Source organism: Gracilinanus agilis, chromosome 6 (genome assembly GCF_016433145.1).
Source record: "Gracilinanus agilis isolate LMUSP501 chromosome 6, AgileGrace, whole genome shotgun sequence".
Lineage (NCBI taxonomy): Eukaryota > Metazoa > Chordata > Mammalia > Didelphimorphia > Didelphidae > Gracilinanus > Gracilinanus agilis.
This window is the reverse complement of record NC_058135.1, coordinates 176,117,242-176,139,887: the sequence shown is the minus strand read 5'-3', so window position 1 is coordinate 176,139,887 and position 22,646 is coordinate 176,117,242. Positions and strand designations below refer to the sequence as shown.

The following is a 22,646-nucleotide window of genomic DNA, read 5'->3' as shown; positions in this document are numbered from 1 at the left end:
TGAGACCGAAGCGCCAAAGAAAGCACCCGAAGGCTCCAGGGGCCTAGGAGCCCGCGGAAGAGTTTAAAGGAAAGGGGCGAGGCCTAAATAGTATCAATCTAGGGACGCTTACAGGTAACCCCTTCCGCGAGTACGGGGCGGGGGAGGGGGTAAGGGTGAAAGGTTAGTGCACGCGCGCGCGCCACGGAAGCCCGGGACCATCCCACGCACGCGGCGGCGTACAGGCCAAAGCTCGCGGCCGGCTGGCGGGCTCGCGGCTCAGAAGCTTCCTGGGGGCTTACAACGAGAGCCGCTGCGCCGCCCGGCTGGGCAATCGCCATGCGCATGCGCGGCCCCAGCGCCATTTTGGTGGCCGGGCGCGGAGGTGATTCCACTGTGAGGAGAGAGTGGCGGCAGCGGCACGGCTCCCCAGCTCTAGTCTAAATCGCAGAGGGAGGAGGAGGCGGCGGCGGCGGAGGAGGTGGCGGCGGCGGCGGCGGCGGCGGTCGTGGCGGTGGCGGAGGCGGGGGGTGTGAAACGGCTGCGGGAGGAGACATGGCCAACATTGCGGTGCAGCGAATCAAGCGAGAGTTCAAGGAGGTGCTGAAGAGCGAGGAGGTCAGCAATGAACTCCCGGCGGTCCCCTGCCTCAGCCCGAGGGTCCCCACTCGGGCACCACCTTCTTGGACCCCGGCACCCCTGGGCGGCCCCCCACATGCCCAGTTCCCCTCTGCGCCTTGTCGAAGAGGCAGCCTCCCCTCTCCTCCACTCCCTTCTCCCGGGCCCCGGTTTGGCGGTGTCACCGGCGGGCGGCGGGAGGCGAGGCTTGGGTTTGAGGGGACAGCGTGGGGAAGGGGGTGTCCACTTGACCAGCTCGAGCCCTGAGGCGGTGGCCGCTGCTGCAGGAAGTGTGGCTGCGGCGGCGCCGGGAGGGAGCAGGCCGAGGCGGAGAAACCCTGGGAAGTAGGTTGGGGGAAGGGGAAAGGTGGGAAGAGAATTGGACTCTGAGCAGGATTGCTGAAGGCCCCGGTGGATGGGTGGTCGGGGATGGGGATGGGTTGTGTATTATGAGGTTTCCCCCATCTTTCCTATGGGAAGAGATTGGCGGGGATCCCCAGGCACTAGCGAAAAAAGAAAGGAAGATCTTTTGGGTGATTCCTCTTAGATGTGTTGGATGAAAGGTAGGCAGGAAAGGGACTGGACAACATGGTGGTTTAGTGTCCTAGTGGAGTGAAGAGATTTTTTTGAGCTGAAATAAATTATTACTTCCAGGTCCTCCAGGAATGGACCCCTAATTGACCCCTTAAATGTTTTGTCTGAAGAAGGGCAGCATTTGGTTGAATTTTTATTTTTAGCCAGTGACAGTGGTTGGGGGAGAACAGATTGCAGTAGGATATTTCTAAATAATCTTTAAAGGTCAGTAGATAATATACTCTTTAGACATTGTCTAGATGAGTTGTTATACTTTAAACTTCATTAAGTCCCCTTTAGCTAACTTGTATGTTACTTTTGAAAAAAAGCTTTATTGAAAATTTGAAAGTTCACCAGACTATCTTCTCCTGAACGAGGATGAAAGGTAGCTTAATTATCATGTACTGTTAAAAGAATGATTAAAAATTACCAGTTGGCCAAAATTCTTTCTGTTTCTTCTAGATAACATGCACACTATATTAGTGCTGAATATATATGTTTGTAACCGTCTGACGATGTTATGGTTTGTCATAAAATTCAAACAACGCTGACCTTTCAAAACAGTTTTCCCACACTTAAAACAGAAATAGATATTGCATTACTATGTTACCATATGATAATTAAATTAAGGAATTAAGGTTTGATTGGAAACTTGTATATATTCCCTAAAATAGAAGCAGAATAATTAATATAGTAATTGTAGCATGATCATGATCTATTTTTAATGTCTTGTTTTTATGATACCTTGATAATAAAGGGAATGTTATTTTCGAAATTTAGTGTTCTTTTAGAATGATGAAGAGTAAATGATTTCAGGTTGGCATTAGACCTAAAAATTTGAGTCTATAGTGATCATATGAAAAAGATGCCAAATCTTCACAGGTAGACACAGTATCTTATGTTTTACAAAATTACTAGCTCCTTAGTACAGTTGGGATGTTTGTGTATTATGTTAGTATTCCAAATGAGTATTTTCTACCGAGCATGTGTGTGAACTTTGACCTGTATGTTTGTTCAAGTGCCAAAATGAATGGAAGAATGACTGTGTATTTTTGTGGTACAGTGCAGAAACCACTGCACTCTTCAGAGCCCTAAGTGTCTGCACTGCTACAGACTAATAGGTGATTCTAACTGTAATGAAATGGAGGTGCTTCAGGGCAGTTGACCTGAGTAATCATAATAAAAAAGGATAGGTTTTCTTTGTTAACACACCGAAATACTATTTTTAAAATAGATTTTTGTATAGCAAAGTTGTATAGCCTTAAACACTTAATATGAATTTGATGCTTCCTTTTTACACTACCTGATTACACATTACTACTTAAAAAATTGGTTTCTTTGACCATTTTAAAGTTGATTGTCTTATCACCATAATATTTATTTAAGGACTTGAATTCAAAGTTACTAGAAATACTTGTTTTCTTTTTGTAATATGCATAGTTAAGTGAATACAACTATTTCTGTGTACTCTTTCTCTTATGAGACTTGTTTGGAGGTGGTAAAACTGGAATAGGAAAGCTATCTTGCTGTGTCCAGAGTTAAAATCATGAATGGTTAGATCAAGTTATCTTTTGGGAACTGCTCTCTATCAATAAACATTTGAAAGCAACCATTCCTTTCTTTTTCCTCTTTCCCCCAAGTCAGTAGAAAAGGACATTTATATAGAAAGGTCCTATCATTTAATCTTGGATGAAAAGTTTCCATCACTTATTATTATTATTTTTTTAATTTTAAACCCTTAACTTCTGTGTATTGACTTATAGGTGGAAGATTGGTAAGGGTAGGCAATGGGGGTCAAGTGACCTGCCCAGGGTCACACAGCTGGGAAGTGTCTGAGGCCGGTTTTGAACCCAGGACCTCCTGTCTCTAGGCCTGGCTCTCAATCCACTGAGCTACCCAGCTGCCCCCTCCATCACTTATTTTTAAGAAGATCAAGCTCTATAAAAGGCTTTCTAATGTCTGGTCAAGTTAGTATTCTTTTTCACTATTTAAAGTTTTGAATTCTCCATTCTTTTCTCCTAAGGTTTGTTTATGTATTATGAATCTATTTACTATCAGCTGATATCAAAGGCATGTTGCATTTCAGAGGTATTTGCTTAACATCTTTTTTTGTAAGAATTTTTAACTTGTAAAAGGATAGTCCACATTTTTCCTTAGGTCTGAGTTTGGAAATTTATGTAGCTTTTTCAAAGTTTCTTATTTATTTGAAATTCATTATTTTAAGATATTATCTGAGTTTGATCTCTAGAGCCATTTTTAACTAGTTCAAAAATGTTTTCTTAAAGAAATAGTAACTCAAAATTAGTGGAATAGGATGTAAGATAGATCCTCTGTCAGTCCTGAGTTATCATTAGAATTTAGTATTTAGGTACACTTTCATTTCTAATAGCAAGGAAAATGACAAAACCATGAATTTTTATTTTTTGCTTTTTAAATTTTATTTTCAGTGACATTGAAATGGAATTAATGGAATGATTAACCGGGAAATGTGACCTTTTTAGTGAGTTATTTTCACCCTGGATTCCAAGACTATTTGTGAATAGATTTTTCTTCCAATTAGATTCTAGTTTATAAAAAATTAAATGTTGAAATATGAAAAGAGCTTTTGGTCTTCCCATAGTGTCTTTGAAGGATCATCATGTTCAGTGTTTTCAATGTGATCACTGATTTTGAAGAGATAAATAACACCTGTAATTAGCTTAGAAATGTTTAGTTGTAAAAAAAATTAATTGCTCTTCATTTTGAGTGGTGATTTGTATATTTTTAAACTTCCAGTTTAGTAGGCAAGATATGTTTTGTTTTTAGAGAACACATACGCTCTTGCTAGTTGAACTTTTATTTCATACTACATAGTGATCTTAGTTTAATTAGATGTATTTATATTTGTATCTACACACATTTGGCACAATTTATAGACCTGTATTGGAAGAAACTTAAATTCGTGGAATGCAGTTTAATTTGTTAAAATGAAACTAGGGTGAATACATACTAATTATATTTGTCACATCAAATTTTCATACCATATGATTTTTAAAATGTTAGATGTTCCTGTTAAATTTTAAAATTGATAGTGATTGCTTTATTTGAAGCTAATTGCTGGATTTAGCTTTAACAATATTATGTTTTCTTTGGAAAGTAAGTGAGATAATTTATAGTAGGAACCCAAATAAACTCACAACTTAGAAATTCACATAATTTCACACTTTCCATTGTCCACACAAGTTAAAAACATACCAGATGTTGTATTTTAGTTTTAAAATTTTATTAAATTTTCTTTTCTGGTAATGTTTTTATTTTTAATTTAAACCAGAAGATTAAATCTTGCCTGAAAGAAATGTGACCATTTTGTTTATTATAGTGAAAAAAATGTGCTTTTAAAGGAAAATCTATGTTAACTTAGTGATGTTTTTAGCTAATTGCCTCACACATAGTGCTCATTGAAGCTGTGTGTATATGGTAAAAAAAATAAGGCCTATATATTTTGTTGAAAGTTGATCCACAAACCACCAGTACTGAGTTTTGTGTGTTTCTCTTTTGTACGTCCATCCTGGATGAACCTAAACCTGTTCTGTTCTACCTCTGTGTACAAAATCTGTACCTCCTAGTGCTCCCAAAAACATGTCCTCTCACCATTAACAAACATTTACAAAATTTAAAATGGTTTCCCATTGCTTACTGAATATAGACCAAATTCCATTTGATACAATTGATAATTAGACTCAACCTCCTTTTTGAGCATTATCTGACACAACTTTTCTTTTAGATAATTATACTTCAATTAGATTGGATTACTGAATGCCCCCCCCCCCCATGACACATGGCTTTGCACACATTCTTCCCTATTCCTGGAAAGCATTCTGACCCTAAACTTCTGGTGTCTTAACATTTTTTATTCCTTATAGATATCTTTTTTATTTGTACTAGTGACAGATAGGTGGCATAGTGGAATAGAACACTGGGCTTATGGGTCAGAAACACATGGAATTCAAATCTTGGCTCAAATACTTTTACTACCCTATGTGTTTGTGGGCAAATCACTTAACCTTTCTTAACCTCAGTGAACCTCATCTGCAAAGTAGAATTTTCGTTTAGATCAAATGAAGACAATGTGTATTATTATTTTCAGAAAAATAGTCAAAAGACTAAGGTGGTACTTGACAGTGGGAGGTTGATCCTTTCTATGATCTTGGAAGTATTCCTGCTAGGATCATTATTTTGGGGAACTCCTTTCATAATTGAAGTTGAAGCCACAGGGTACAAATAGAAAAAAACAATTGAATTACAGAAGACCTGAATTTAAATCTTGACTTTGCTCTTTAAATTTTTTTTTTTAAACCCTTACCTTCCATCTTGGAATCAATACTGTGTATTGGTCCCACCACAGAAGAGTGTAAGGGCTAGGCAATTGGGGTTAAGTGACTTGCCCAGAGTCACACAGCTAGGAAGTATCTGAAGTCAGATTTGACCTCCTGTTTCTAGACCTGGGTTTCTATCCACTGAGCCACTTAGCTTCCCTCCTTAATGTTCTTTTGACTTAAAGGCAGTCACTTTACCTCTTTGGGCCATAATTTTCTCATCTGGAAAATGAGGGTGTTTAACTAGATGACCTCTTAAGACCATTAGATCAACAGATTTAGTTATCCTGTGATACCTTAGGTTTCCTCAACTAGTCTGAGGATTATCTTGCAGTCCTAGAAACTTCTTTCTCAGCTAATGTTGATGTGGAAGGAGTTTTCGCTCTGCACTGCTGGCATGGGATAGGTGGAAGGAAACCTGTAGATGTTGTCAACCACAGAAACTCGGATTACATAATTTGTTATATATATTTTTACTAGTAAGAGATCTGTACCAAGAGATAACATTCTCTTCTCCTAACTCCACAAATTATCTTAACTTAGTTCATTATCTCTATATCTTAGGGAAGATGTTCATTGGAATTTAGAGATACGAGAAGCAATCTTACTTTTCTTACCCTCCCAGTCATCTAAAAAGTCTGTTCATAACTTGTCCCAATATTAATGGGTTATTGACTCGGGGAACTTGTTTTAAGCCTTCAGACTAAACTAGGTAGGAAATTAAGGATATTCTTGCTAGCATCTACCTGAAACTAGTACCAGACTTTTACTCTCTGTAAGCTGTTATGGAGTTAAGAATATTCATGCTTGGATACCAAAGGATCACCTGGGAATTATTTCCTTGTGATTTTGAATTCATTTATGGCTATGTCCAAGGTTATCTATATGGGGCCACTGTCTTTTTTCTGCTTCTCTTTTTTTTTTTGTTTCTTTTTTAAACTTTTTTTGGTGGGGAGGGGAGAAGAGGGTGTTGATCAGATCTTTAAAGTACATGCAAAAATCTCAAAGAGCCAGACCTGGGCATGGGAGGTTGTGGGTTCAGGATGAGACCCCAGATACTTCCTAGGTTTTGCAGCCTTGGGTCACCTAACCCCAATTGCCTACTCTTTACTGTTCTACTGCATTGGAACTGATACTTAGTATTGATTCTAAGAAAGAATAAGAATTTAGAAAAAAACCTGAAAATGAAAAAAGAGATGGTTGGCTTAAGAATCTTTAGATATTGTTGCTCAGAGAAGAGTTAATATTGCGGTGAAACCTTGGAGTAGAAGTGAATTGTTTTTATACCCATAGCCAATTGTTGTTTGATGTTAAAACTACCTGTAATTTAGATCTATTATTTTCTTCTAAGAAAAGAGACACTTTGCTAAAAAATGATCTATTTGTATCTTGTTATTGCTTGTTAACAATTCATCATTAAGTTACTAGTTGCTGAGACAGTTTTGTATGAAGTTTAGAGAAGATAAAGCTACTTTCCTTTGAATTGCACAAGTTTAAATTCATAGGCAGAAAAAACTTCTTATTTAAGTAATTTTCTTTGTAGATATTTCACCTCCAAAAATGGAGAGAGAGAATGAGGACCAGAAGTTTTACAGTTGAGTGCTATTTAAAAAAAATTCTTACCTTCTTAAAATCAATTCAATTTGTTGGTTCCAAGTCAGAAGAGCTGTAAGGGCTAGGCAATGGAGGTTAAGTGATTTGCTTTCTGTCACCCAACTGGAAAGTGTCTCAGGTAAAATTTGAATCCAGACCCTCCCATGGGACTCCAGGCCTGGACTCTCCGTCTCTTGTGCCACCTAACTGCCCCTGAATGCCATTTTCAAGAATTTAACTTCTCTTAGTGAAAGAAAGTGAATGCTTAGTCTGAGCAGTTAAGTATCCTATTAACTACTTTAAATTTACTTGACTTTATAATGGAGTCACTCATCTCTCTTTAGCTATCTTAACCAACCATTCTTAAGCAGCCACTACTGACTATCAAAGCAAGTGAAGAAGAGAAATAATATATAGGTAAACAATTATCTCATTTTAAAAATAGCATTCTTAGTTTACCTAACATGGACAAATTGCTTTTCCAGAGCCTTTTTTGGTTGAGTAGCAACAGTTTCTGTTTAAAAGGAAAAATAGAGAGTGAAAGTGTGTGTATGGGGGTGGGTGGGTGGGTGTTATATATACAAAGAAGACAGTAATAGTTTATGAGGAAAACTACTGTATTTATTGAAATATGTATATACTGTACACTGGTCACTTTTAGAGAGTCAGATAAAGATGTGACTTCATTACATGTGCAACTTTTGATCATTGTAATATAGCCATTGTATTACTTTCTTATAATTTAGATTGCAAATGAAAGAAAACTGGATTATATTAGATTACAATGAAAAAGTACACTTTTCACATAAAATTGAAGCAATATAAAAACACAAAAGAAACTTTACTCCAACTTGTAACTAGGACATACTGACACATATAAACCAAGGAAAGAATAATTTTCATAGCACAATTGTGAATTTAGTAAAATATGCTTTTTAATAACTCAAAAATAGTTTTTGGAAAAGGACAATAAACCTAGAAAAGCAGTGTGAATAAGGGTTGAACTCAGAGTCAAAAAGACTTAGGTTCACATCCTGTGTTAAATAATAGTTGTATGACTAGGCAAGTCACTAAAATTCTTTAAGCCTTAGTGTACTTATTTGTAAAGGAGGTAGCACCTATTTCACTGGGTGGTTGTGAGGAACAAATGAGATCACATTTTCGCAACTACTTTGCAAACCTTAGCTGAAAACTATTTTAAAATGATGTAGGTACTAGGTCTCATAGCAGATATAGCTCTACAAATTACTTTTGGAAATAAACTTTTCCTATTTTTAAAGCCTTTAGATCTAGTAAAATTTCCCTAAGGCAGTTTAGGATATATAGTCTTTCACTTGGACTCAGTAACTGGCATTTAGGATTCCATTGTGATTTTAACATACTCTGGATCAATATCAGGTTAGTCTATATTGAATCAATCATAGCAGGGAAGCATGTATAAAATATATAAAAAAACTCACTAATATTTTCCTTAAAAGAATGAAGTCTAATTGCCAGATCACTCCTTAGTAGTTTTAGTTCATCAGAATAAGGGTCTTAATTGTATTTTGTGGTTAACTTAAAACTTATTTGCTTTCTTTGAGAATTGACAGTTTTTCAGTGTCCTAGGGTCATCATTTGGAACTTGAATTTTTACTTTGGTTACTGGCATAGGCATGAAAGATTTTGATTGAATGAATATTGCCTTACTCCAGGATGTGCCCTGGAAAGTTGCTTTTCAGAAAAAAAATTTTCGTTTTTTTTCCCCTTAAAATTGAAATCTTTATGTAATGAATTTTATGATGAACTAATAAGCAACTTGGAAAAAACTAACCTACTCTATTAGCACTACATCAGTTTTCCTTTGATTATGATTAATGTACATATATTATCTTTTTTTGTATGGTAATTGGTATGTAATGTTTTTGGTGTTTTTCTCTTAAACAGCTAGTATATGTTTATTTACAGCCGCATAGTCTACATTCATGCCATTAAAAAAAAAACCAAAAAAATTTTCCTTGTCTTGTAATATTAATTCTAAGACATAAGAGCAGCAAGGGCTAGACAGTGTGTGTGTGGGGGGGTGTTAAGTGACTTGCCCAGGATCACACAGCTAGGAAGTGTTAGAGGCTAGATTCAAACCCAGATCTTCATTCATACCATTTAAAATAGTTATAAAGCTAATATGATCTTAGCTTCCAGAATATAGTATCTCTGCAAGAGGCATGATTACCTCTCATTATATTATGTCGTCATCTGAAATATTTTGAGGAGTATAGTGGGGGCTTTTTTTAAAAAATAAATTTCAATTTATAAGGAAGTAACAGCAATTATGAGAATTTGGTTATAAATTACAATAGACTTGGCAACAGATTGAAGCTGGATTAGTTTTTATAACTTTGTAGAAATAGAAGACCAAAAAGGTATCATGATATATAGGACATTATTTTCCAATCTCATTTAAATATCTACTGAGAGTGCACAGGGAAGATATTAAAATCTATATAAAGGGGCAGCTGGGTAGCTCAGTGGATTGAGAGCCAGGCCTAGACAGGAGGTCCTAGGTTCAAATCTGGCCTCAGACACTTCCCAGCTGTGTGACCCTGGGCAAGTCACTTGACCTCCATTGCCTACCCTTACCAATCTTCCACCTATAAGTCAATATACAGAAGTTAAGGGTTTAAAATTAAAAAAAAAATCTATATAAAAACTCAAGGAGATGGACACACATAACATAATACTGATTCATATTCGAGTTTATAGAATCTTTAAAGTGCAGAAGCATCCCACTTTCATTATTGATCACTGAGTTAATGTGCATTAATCTTGAATGAATAGTTCAGGGAGTAATAGGTGAGCCACTTTGATGATGCCACAAATTTGTATATGCATAAATAGATAGACCTAATGGTTAGAGTACATGACTTAAGGAAAAATTTGCTCTTAATGAGATATTTACAGAATAAAAATAACAGTCTTAAGATTTGACTACATGTTCACATGGAACAGTCAATCAACAAGTATTTATTAAGGACCTGCTATTCCAGTCACTGTGCTGAGTGCTGAAGTTTGTAATTTCTTAGTTATCTGGCCATTCAGAGAAAATCTGAAGATGAACCTTTTTAGGCTTACTATGGAAAAGAGAGAGGTGGTAGTACATGGGATGAGAGTAAGCTTTGGTATAAGTAGATGATGGCATATTGAGGAATGTATATATGATGACAATGAGATATGATATCATAGGATAATATATATTTATTACAGAAAAAAAGCCTAAAGGAAATTTAGGAGAAAAGTTAGTGAGAAGGAATTACATAGTTAATGACCTTAGAGGTGGACATTAAATTAATTAAATTGAGCTCAAACCAGGGACGTGACTATTTTTAAACTGATCATAATTACTTTTTTATATGTTACTTTGATGGTTCTTTAATCTCTATATAAGTATTTCAGTGGTATAGGTTGTAGTCCAGCTACATTTTTTAATACTGTGCTGCTTTTTTTTTTTTAATATCATCCTCCTATAAATCCTTTAAATAATTTGTCCTTTGTGATAAGGTGTTTCTTCTATGTCATGTTGGTTAAGCACATGCTGTCTTTCGGTTATGTTTTGCTCTCTCATTGGTCTTCCTTTCTCAAGTCTTCCATGGCATTTCCCCATGCTCTCTTAGTGGAGTTTAACATCATATTTAAGTGAGAAAATAAAACCTCTTGTTTGGGAACCTCCTTTTCCTGTTCTGGGCTTCTCCCTCTTCCTTTTCTAGCCTCTAAAGAGGTAACCTTTATCCTTGCCAAGCATGTTCTGCTCTATCTCTCTTGAACCTCTTTAATAATCTTCTCCACCTTATGGTGCTTGAAATCATCCCATCTTTCCAGTTTTCAGTATTTCTTGGCTCATTCTCAATTTCTACACACTCAAAGTCTCCATACTGAAGTAGTTCTTTCCAAAGTTACCAATGATTTTTTTTTTAAACCCTAACTTCTATCTTAGAATCAATACTAAGTATAGGTTCCAAGGAAGAAGAGTGGTAAGGGCTAGGCAATGGGGGTTAAGAGACTTGCCCAATGTCATACAGCTAGGAAAGATCTGAGGCCAAATTTGAACCTAGGACCTCCTGTCTCTGGGCCTGGCTCTCAATCCACTGAGCCTCCCAGCTGCTCTTGCCCCGATTTCTTAATGGCCAAAATTGATAGTCTTTTGTTTCATATTTTTTTCATATCTGCAGCAATTTTGGAATTGTTGGTGGCCTCCTACCTGTCTGACTGCTCATTTTCATTCTGGTTTTTTTTTCCATATCACACTCCTAACTATGGGTGTTTCCAAAGGCTCTGGTCTGAACCCATTCTCTAGATCAGGGGTCGGCAACGTATGGCTCTTGAGCCATATCTGGCTCTTTTGAGGGCCAAATATGGCTCTTTCTGCAGGAGCTATAAAGTCAATTTTTTTTTCAGGCACTGTTACAGGAGTGAGCACTGTGAGCACTGTACGGGTCTCACGAAATTACATTTTAAAAAATGTGGCGTTTATGGCTCTCACGGCCAAAAAGGTTGCCGACCCCCGATCTAGATGCTTTCTTACTTTGTAACCTCATCAGTATCCTTCCCCTCTTGTTTACTTACCATTTCTCTACAAACTGTTCCCAATTCTATATATCAGTTCTCTCTTTCTCTCCTGAGCTCCAGGCTTTATGTTCAGATTTCTATTGAGTATTTCAAGTTGGATTTCCCATAGACATCTCAAACTCATGTGTTCTGGTTCTGCTTCTGACTCTCCACACTTCATTATTTGCAATGGCCTTCTCCCCCTGGAACATCACTGACTCTGTGGCCCCTATCTCCCATTTGGTGAGAAACTCCCTCTAGGTTGTTCTCCTTCCCTCCCCCATTAGAATGAAAGCTCCTTGAAGGGGTAGGGACTCTCTTTGTGTTTATATTTGGGTCATCCTTTGTACTTGGCATTGTGCCTGAAAATAGTAAGTGCCTATTAAATGCTTGTTGACTGGCTGGCATGTTGAAAACAGAAATAATTTTCTTTCTCCCCAAACTTATGCCTTCTTGAATTTCTCAGTTTCTGTCCAGGTGCCAAACTTTGGCATTATCTTTTACTCTTCCATACCTAATTTCTGATAATTTTCTAGACTTCATCATTTATATCTTTATAGCTTGTTTTGGGGAATGGCTGTCATTATTATATGCAGGGTGTTCCAAAGGTCTTTTTTTAATTAATTTTTAAAAATTTTTAATTTTTTCCATGATTCATGATTTCTCCCTCCCCTTATCCCTTCCCACTTCTAGAGTTGACAAGCAATTCCACTGTTTTTTTAAATTAATTAATTAATATATATGTATACACATATACATATATGTAATCACTTGAAACTCATTTCTATATTATTCATTTTTGCTAAAGAGTAATCCTTTAAAACCAAAACCTCAAATCACATACCCATATAAACAAGTGACAATTCATATATTCTGGATTTCTACTCCCATAGTTCTTTCTCTAGATGTGTCCCAAAAGTCTTAGTGCTGTTTGGTATCTAGAAAATCCTTTATTTAAATCAGTTACGTGTGTGTGTGTGTGTGTGTGTGTGTGTGTGTGTGTGTGTGTGTGTGTGTATCAGCTATCAGACCTTTATCAGAAACTTGCTGCAAAGATTTTTCTCTTTACTCACAAGGGACCCCACTTATGCTCAAGTCCAGACTATTGCAATAACCAAAAGGCTATTTGATCTTCCTGTCTCAAGTCTCTCTTCCTCTGACCCATCCTATACATAGACTATCAAAGTAATTCTCCTACAAGCGTAATCATATTTCATTTTCCTATTTAATAAACACCAGTGGCTATATTAATCTATAATTGAGATAAAAAATATACCAAATATACCTCTGTTTGATATTTAAAATGCTCATCAGTGGGGTAGCTGGGTAGCTCAGTGGATTGAGAGCCAGGCCTAGAGACAGGAGGTCCTAGGTTCAAATCTGGCCTCAGACACTTCCCAGCTGTGTGACCCTGGGCAAGTCACTTGACCCCCATCGCCTACCCTTACCACTCTTCTGCCTAGGAGCCAATACACAGAAATTAAGGGTTTAAAAAAAAATAAATAAAATGCTCATTACAACCCTGCCCTAATTTACCTTTACAACCTTATATATATATTCTTTGCTTCCCCACACCCTATGAAGGTCTGCCAAATTGTTTTTTTCTTTTTTAAAAATTAATTAATTAAAACTTTTCCCTTGGTTACATGATTCATGTTCTTTACTATTCCTCTTCCCTCCCATCTCCTGGAGCTGACAAGCAATTCCACTGGGTCATACATGTATCATCGTTCAAAACCTATTTCCATATTATTAATATTTGGCATATTTTTCTTAACTGACAGTCCATGAAAGCCAATATCTTTACTGTTTCAGTTTTTCTTACCTAAAAATGAACAACTTTCTTACTTCTACCTCTTCAAATCTCATTTCACTCCAAAAGCTAACGTATATGCTTGTATATGTATGTATATCTATATCTATAGATATTACATTTTTCTTGATCCTTTTTCCCCTTAGTGTTATTACATATTTACCTTGTATATAATTTACCTTGTATATGTTTCACTTATACTTAATTGATACACACACACACACACACACACACACACACACACACACACAGGCTCTTGCTCTTCTTGAGGGCAGGGATTGTTTTGTTTTTCTTTGCATCCAGAGTATCTAGTAGCAAAGTGTGCTTGGCACATAGACGCCTTTAAAAAACATGTTAAATTTTTTTATTATTCTGAACTTGACTAACACCACCAAATATGTGCATTTTTGTAAACAAACCAAAAAATAGGATATTCTGTGAAACCTCAAATCTCATTCCATATAGCAGAGTTAAATTTTAGTATATAATACATTCACGTTTGTTCCAAAGCTGTCCTAATTGTGTTTCCTTCTGAACATTCTTTTTTCTATTCTGTGTACTTTAAGGGGAAAAAAATTATTCTGAATTCTATATACAAAATCAGAACAGAAAAAGATTACGTGTGAAGATATATTCCTATTCTGTATAGCTTGCTTTTTTGGAAGAATTAATAGTAAGCTCAACATTTTAAATTTCTTTTTAAAAATAAGTTTTTTATTGATTTTTTTGTTTTTACATACTTAAAATTTTGTGTCTCCCCCTTTTAGAGAGCCATCCCTTATAACAAAGAATCTACATGTTATTTCAAAGCTGTTCTGCTTGGTCTGTTTTGTTCTGTATTCCTTTTTATTTCCTCCTGTCCTTTTAAAAATGTTCTTTAGTGACTACCTCTTCTCTCTGTTTCCTTTTTTTTTTTTCGGTGGTCGGGTTGCCATTGCTGGCTTCCCTCCCTTTTATCAAATAAATATAGTGGAACAAAACTCTCATACTTATCCATATCTAAAAATGGATTTGTAATTCTTCACTTGAGTCTGCAACCTCTCTGTCAGGAGGTTAAGGTGCATATTTTGTCCTCATTGTTCCACTGTAGTCATAGTTGGATGTTGAATTTATTTAAACTCTTATTTTCCATCTTAGAATCAATACTGTTCATTGGTTCTCAGGCAAAAGAGCAGTAAGGGCTGGGCAATAGTTGTTAAGTGACTTGCCCAGGGTCACACACCTAGGAAGTATCTGAGCACAGATCTGAACCCAGGACCTCTTATCTCTGTGTCTATACACTTAGCCACCTAGTTGCTCCCTGGGCAATGGATTTATCAATGTTCTTCAGTCTTTAAAGTTGTCTTTCTTTACATCATAGTTGAGGCTGTGTAAATTGTTCTGATTGCTTTCATTTCACTCTATTCATACCAGTCTTTCCTAGGCTTCTTTGAAACTTCTTTCCTCCCCTCGCCTTCTATCTTTCTTCTTTCCTTCTCTCCTCCTCCCCATCTCTTCTCTTCTGTCTTAGAATCAATACTGTGTATTGGTTCCAAGGCAGAAGAAACAGTAAGGGCTAGCCGGTTTTGATTAAGTGATTTGACACTAGGGTCATATAACTCAGAAGTGGATAAAACTGCTTTATACAGGCCTAGAGATGGGAGGTCCTAGGTTCAAATTTGGCCTTAGACACTTCCCAGCTGTGTGACCCTGGGCAAGTCACTTAACCCCCCATTGCCCAGCCCTTACAGGTCTTCTGCCTTGGAACCAATATACAATATTGATTCTAAGAAGGTAAGGGTTTAAAAAAACCCAACTGCTTTATATAGTTTTGTATTTATTTTTTTTACACTTTCTTTTATCTTTATGGGGTTATAAGCTCAATAACAGTATTGCTCAAATCCAAGATATGTATGGTTCAGTACCCTTTTAGATGTAATTTCAAGGTATTTTCCATAATGGCTAGACCATCAGTTCACAATTATGCTTACAGTGCATACTCCATGGTTCCTGTCTTCTACCCCATCCATGACAATATTCTTTTTTCTTGGCCATCTTTCCCAGTCAGATGGAAACTCACTTTATTTAATTTGCATTTCTCTAATAATTAGTATTTTAGAGCCTCTTTTCATATGTCTGTTGATGGCTTGGATTTTTTTGTTTGAGAATTGCTTGTTCAGAACCTTTGACGATAAATCTATTGAAGAGTGTGGTTGTAAAGGTCTTAGAATTCAATACTGTGTCCCAAAAATTTTAGTGTTGCAGTTCAACTTATTACATTTAACTTATAGACTTTTGAGACACTATTTAAATCAGTATCTTATATATCTTAGATATCAGATTTATCAGAAACTTACTGCAAAGATTTTTTTTAGCCAGTTTACCCTTTCCTTTTTGATTTTAACAGCATTGGTTTTCTTTTGCAAAATCCTTTTCAATTTTATTTCATCAAATTTATCCATTTTATCTTCTATATTCCTCTATATCTATATGTCCTTTGAGCTTAGGATGAGCAAGGTATTTTCTTTTTGACCCTCTAATTTTACTATGTGACTTTTATCATGTAAACATTTGGATTTTATTATAGTATGGCATGAGATTTTGGTCTAAACCTAATTTGATAACCAATCTCCTTTACAGTTTTCTCAACAGATTTTGTTGAAGTAAATCTTTTCTTTCCTCAGTCCTTGGGAGTCTTGGTTTCTTGAACACTATACTACTACAGTAGTTATTTGTTTCTATATGTTGTGTACCTAATTGATTCCATTCATTGTCCTTTCCATCTTTTAACCAGTACCCAATTGCTTTGATGATGATTGCTTTATAATGCAGTTGAAAATCTGATACTGCTAGACTCCCCTCCTTCCCATTTTAATTATTTCTCTTGAGAATCTTTAAAAAAAATTGTTTACTTAATTAATTTAGAATATTTTTTCATGGTTACATGATTCATGTTCTTTCCCTCCCATAGCCAATGAGCTTTTCCACTGGGTTTTTCATATGTCATTGATCTCTTGAGAATCTTTTACATTTTTGTCCTTCCCAATGAATTTATTTATTTATTTTTGCTCTATGAAATGATCCTTTGGTAATTTGATATGGTATTGAATAAATAAATTAATTTAGGTAATATCATTTTTGTTAAATTGGCATGTTCTAAATGTGAGCTTTTAATCACTCTTAATTAGGTCTTTATTTCTGTGAAGAGTAATTTGTAGTTGTGAGTGTGTGTATGCTCAAGTGTGTGTGCTTGCCTGCAGGAACCCATGTGCCCATGCATATAAAAAACACATATATTATCTATTCAGTTGCTATGTGTATATCTCAGTATGTTTACTTTCACATATTATACATTTTGTGGTTATCATGAGTAGAATTTTCTCTTGTATCTCTTCCTGCCAGTTTTTGTTTATATAGGGATACCAGTGATTTATGTGGATTTATTTTATGTCTCATATTTTGCTGAAGTTACTGTCGTAATTAATTTTTTGTTAGATTCTCTGGGATTCTCCATGTATCATCTGCAAGTAGCAGTGTTGTTGTTTTTTCGTTTATACTTGTTTCTTCAGTTTCTCTTTCTTGTCTTATTGCTATAATTATCAATTTTTAGCACTGTGATAGAGGACACATTTACCTCTAATCTTAATAGAAAGACCTCTAGAGTTTTTATCCTTGTTACAATTTTTTTTGTCCTTATTTTCATCCCTATTTTATCTCAGTTGCAATGGTGACTCTTGTTTTCTGTTAGATATTGTTTATCATATAGAGAAAAGGTCCATTTATTCCTATGCTTTTTATTGTTTTTAATAGAAATGGAATTGTAGTTTGTTTTACCAGCTTGTTTTTGGAATTTTTGGAAATAATTTATGAGGTTTTAATTATTTTTTATTAATATGATCTATTATAGTGTCTTTAATATTAAACCAATCTTGTATTCCTGGCATAAATCCTCCCTGGTCCTAATGTGCAATCTTTATAAAAAGATCTAGACTCTTACTAATATAGAATTAAAAAATTTTGTACTAGTATTCATTGAACATAGTGGCATATTGTTTTTTTCTTTTGATTTGTAGCTCTGGTTTGCATATTAAGATCATTTTTATGGTGGCAGGTAGAGTGCCAGGCTTGGAGCTGGGAGGTCCTGGATTCAAATGTGCCCTCAGACATTTCCTAGCTTTGTGACTCTAGGGATGTCACTTAACCCCAGTTGCCTAGCCTTTGCCACTCTTTTCTTAGAATTAATATCAAGACAGAAGGTAAAAGTTTAAAAGACAAATATTCATATCTAGAAGGAATTTATTAGGATCTCTTCCTGTTTTTGCAAGCAGTTTATATGATAATTGGAGTAAATCTTACCTTCGTAGAATTTATAAGTCTATCTGGTTCAAGGTATATTTTTTTTCTTAGTCGGGATTCGTTTATGGCTTATTCTTTTTTTTTTTTTTTTTTTGGTCTGAGACTGCATAACTTAAATTCTCTCTCTTTTTTCAAACTCTTATCTTGGGGGCAGCTGGGTAGCTCAGTGGATTGAGACCTAGATACGGGAGGTCCTATGTTCAAATCTGACCTCAGACACTTCCCAGCTGTGTGACCCTGGGCCATTGCCTAGCCCTTACCACTCTTCTTCCTTGGAGTCAATACACAGAAGAAGAGTTTAAAAAAAAAACCAAACAACTCTTATCTACCATCTTAGAATCAATACTGTGTATTGGTTCTAAGGTAGAAGAGTGGTAAGGGCTAGGCAATGAGAGTCAAGTGACTTGCCCAGAGTCACACAGTGTAATAAGGGAAGTGTCTGAGGCTAGATTTGAGCCTAGGACCTCTATCTCTAGGCCTGACTCTCAATCCACTGAGCTACCCAGCTGTCCCCTTTAATTCTCTTTCTTGATGTCCTACTCTTAACTATTTTATATTTTTGTAGATATACATCCATCTCATTTAAATAGTTATGTTGGTAAATAATTTCTTATATTTTCTAATAATTATTTCTAATACAATAATATTATTTTAAACCCTTACCTTCAGTACTAAGTATCAGTTCCAAGGCAGAAGAGCTGTAAAATTTAGACAATTTGGGTTAAGTAACTTTCCTAGGGACAAGAAATATCAAAGGCCAAATTTCAACTTGGAACATCTCATCTTCAGGCCTGGATCTCTGGCCACTGAGCCACCTAGCTGCTTCCTATGTGCTTTTTAAGATGCATCATTGATATTCTTAATCTTTTTTCATCATTACCATTATCCTTTTCTCCCTTCTTGATTCTCACCCCTCAAATAAAGAAAAATAAACCCTCTTTTCTACAAATGAGCACAAACAAATCAAATACACACATCGATCATGTTGGACCACATGTGTTATTAACTTCTACTTCATCAACTCTCAAGAGATGGGAAGCATGTTTCATTCATGGATCCTTTGGAATTATGATTGGTCATTATTACATTTATCAGTCTTTTAAAATTGATTGTCTTTTTAGTGTGGTCATTGTATAAGTTTTTTTCTTGCTTCCACTTACTATTAAGGCTTGTTCATTGATTTATACCACTTTTTTTCTTCTTAAATTTTTCTGTAAGAATTAAAATTCATGAGACTGGCCTTACATTAATAAAGTTTTTTAGAATCACTTGGATAGGTAAAAGATGCGAAATTAGGTAGAAGGATAAAAGTAAAATAGTCTGATCTAAACTACCATGTGGATGTGATCTCAGACTTGCCACAGCTTCCCTAGGTAGGTCACCAGAGGAAGAGAGTCAACACTTCATCAGTCCTTTTTTAACTCTTCCTTTCACATATGTTCCAAATTCAGTCATGTCCAAATCAGGTCCAGACTGGCATAACCCACACTGACGTAACTAGGTTACCAGCCTAGGTGACATAAGTGATGTAGCTCCAAGAAGGCATGGATACAGGCAAGACCCCATATATGATCCTAGGAGCTTCATGCATCCTTGACTTTTACACTGATTTTCTTAACAAAGTATGTTTTAGTAATACATTTCAACTCACTCTTGTTCATTGTAAGCCTCGCCTCTTTGTGTTGCAGTGCCCCTTGATGAATGCAGCTTTAAAGCTTCAAATGTGGTTTCTTTGCCTCTTGGCCATACATTCTCACTGAGTAAAATTAATTTGAAATAATATGGTGTAGTAGAAAGAAAGTTGATCTCAAAACCCAAAGATTTGAGTTCAAGTCCTGTCTCTGTCCCATTCTGAATTTGTCACTCTGAGAAAGCCAATAAAACCTCACTGCTCCAATACTTCTTTTTTTTTTTAATTTTACCTTCTGTCTTGGAATCAATACTGGGTATATGCCTTCCTTCTTTCCTTCCTTCCCCCCCTCCCTCCCTTTCTGTCTTAGAATCAGTGCTAAGTATCACAGTAGTAAGGGCATAGCAATTGGAGTTAATTACTTGCCCAGAATCACACAGCTTTGGGAGTAAGTGTCTGAGGCCACATTTCAATTCAGAACCTTTCATCTCCAGGTCTCACTCTACCCATGAAGCCAACTAGCTCCTCCCAAGGAATTTCTTTTTTTACTGGGAGTTCTGTTATAGCAAAGAAATCACAAATAAGACCATATTTTGGGGAGATCTTTAAAAATAATGCATTTTTCCAGATAACAATCTGCTGTCATCATTATTCAGTTATTGGGCCAATCTATTGTCTGTTTACAATGTCTAACTAAAATATATGTACTAAGGGACCAGAACAATTGGCTATCTATATTAAAATATTAGAGGAAAAGAACAAACATTTAATAAGCACCTCCTCTGTGCTGTTCTTCTTAAATATTATCACATTTGGTCCTAGATGGTAAATGCTATTATTATATTCCCATTTTATAAATGAGGTTAAGTGACTTACCCCCAGATCACATAGCTATTAAGTGACTGAGGTTAGATTAGCACCCAGGTCTTCCAGACACCAGGAAATAGTGTACTATCTTCTGTGCCACAATGGAAATTCTTCATTCAAGTATTTTTTCCTACATGTATATTTTGGCCAAACTCTTGAAGAATTATAGATCTCATTTAAAAGGTTCGATGTTATTCTGAGGCTTAATGTATTAGGCTTAATGTCATCCCCAAAAAAGAACATTTAGAGAAACTCAACCATCTATAAAAAATCTCTTCTTTTTGTATTGTATGACAAGATCAAACATCTTTTGTGCACTTACTTTTCCATACTTAAGCTGCTTCATGCTAATAACTGGAGGAATATTGAAGAAATATCTGCTCCATCTTTCAAAAGTCTTAGTATGACTTGTACAAAGGAGATAATGTGTTGACAGAGAGCCTTTATGGCAGCATTTGTTTAATCAGATTCCTTTTTATAGTCAGCAAAAAATAAGCCTAGTGGGGCCAAGGCATGACAATTTAACTTCATAACATATTTCTTGTGTTCCTCTTTCTCTTCTCTGACACTGCCAGCGTTCTGGTCTGGGCTTTCATTATCCTAAGTCAGGACTGTTCCAAGAAAGTCCAGTCTTGTTTTTCTCCTTCCCTGTTCTTTAAACCCACCTCATAGCCCTTTACTCTTCCTCTCTTCCTCTTTTAAATCTTCAGTGCTTTCCAAATTCCTGCATGACATTTTAGACTCTCCATAGTCATAGTCTGTTACATCCTTGATGTTCATGCCCTATCTTATTACTCCCTTCATCTATTCAGTATTCTAACAAAACAGGAATCTTCTCTTGCCTTCCAAACATGAATTGTATTGTTATGCTTTAGCTTACAATATTCCTTCTGACCTCTTACTTCCCTCTTTCTTTATTGAATCATTATATATATACTTTAAGGTAGGGGATCCTAACTATTTTTTTTTTTTTGGTCATAGATCCTTTTGACATTCTGGTAAAAGCATAATGGACCCCTTCTCAGAATAATATTTTTAAATTTAATAAAATAAAATGCATAGGATTTCAGTAAACTAATTATATTTAGCTAAAATTTTCCACATATTAGGGAAACAAGTTCATGGGCTCTAGTTTAGGAACAAAGTTAAAGACTAATTTAAATGCTACTATCAGGAAGTCTTTCTAATGACTTTGTTTAGTAATTAACCTTTCCCTTCACAGCCCACATAGCTTTTGTATAATTTATATCCCTCTATCAGATCATAAGCTCTGATTTGATAGGGAGGCTGTTTATTATTTAAACTGTATACAAGCTCCTAACAGCTTAAAACTGCCCTCTAGACTTTTGGGACACCCGTTATCTATTTTCTGTTTATACTTTGCTTGTCTGCTCATCCTTCCAATACCAACTGAAATGTTCCCTCCTTCATAAAGTCTCCCCTGATTTCTTTCTTATTGCCTGACCATTTACCCCAACCTCAATTCTTTTTTTTTTTTTTTTAAACCCTTACCTTCCATCTTAGAATCAATACTTTGTATTGGTTCCAAGGCAAAAGAGCAGTAAGGGCTAGGCAATGGGGGTTAAGTGACTTGCTCAGGGTCACACAGCTAGGAAGTGTCTCAATCCATTGAGCCACCCAGCTCTCCACCTCAATTTTTAATGACCCTGAATCTCCCCAGATAATAGAACTTATACTTATACTATGTCCTTTTCATCTATTCTTATAGTTTATCATATATGTCTTATTCCTTATGAGACTAAGCTCTTTGAGCTCATATAACATGCAATATATAAGATATTGTCTTTGATAAATATTATATGTACATTTTGTCAATACTCAACAATAACGATTTTAAAAAATTTTGAAGTTTTGTAGACTGATCTTTTAAAAAATTAATATAGAGGACCTCAGTCTTTAGAACTAGAAAGTATCTTAGATGTGGTCTAGTCCAACCCTCTTATTTTCCAGATTAGGAAACTGAGGTCTATAAAAATTAAAGTTATTTTCCTTTATCATTTGCTTACTTATTTTTTGTATTATCAGTATCTTAATTTTATTGAACATTTGTCTACTAGAACAAATATAGTTACAACTTTAATTTCATTAATATTCTTATTTGCCACAGCTTTATTAATTTTTGGATATTCAAGTTTTCTTTCATATCCTTGGTCTTTTGGAAGGATAATTTTTTTTTAGTGGGAACAGCTAGGTCTCTCAGTGGACGGAGAGCCAGGTCTGGAGATAGATTCAAACACTTCTAGCTGTGTGAATCCATATGGGCAGGTCACTTAACCTCCAT

The 22,646-nt window shown here is 35.8% G+C and overlaps 1 protein-coding gene across 4 annotated transcripts in view; it reads left to right on the top strand.

Annotated features, from left to right (window-relative positions):
* The first annotated feature begins 348 nt into the window (after positions 1-348).
* The window catches only part of UBE2K (ubiquitin conjugating enzyme E2 K), an 80,441-nt gene continuing 58,143 nt past the window's right edge, over positions 349-22,646 (top strand). The window contains exon 1 of one of the 4 annotated variants that reach the window (XM_044680407.1): positions 349-597. In XM_044680407.1, the coding sequence (XP_044536342.1) occupies positions 535-597 (63 nt within the window). In that variant the 5' untranslated portion in view covers positions 349-534. The remainder of the gene's footprint in view (positions 598-22,646) is intronic. The other 3 variants (XM_044680408.1, XM_044680406.1, XM_044680409.1) reach the window with 3 other exon arrangements.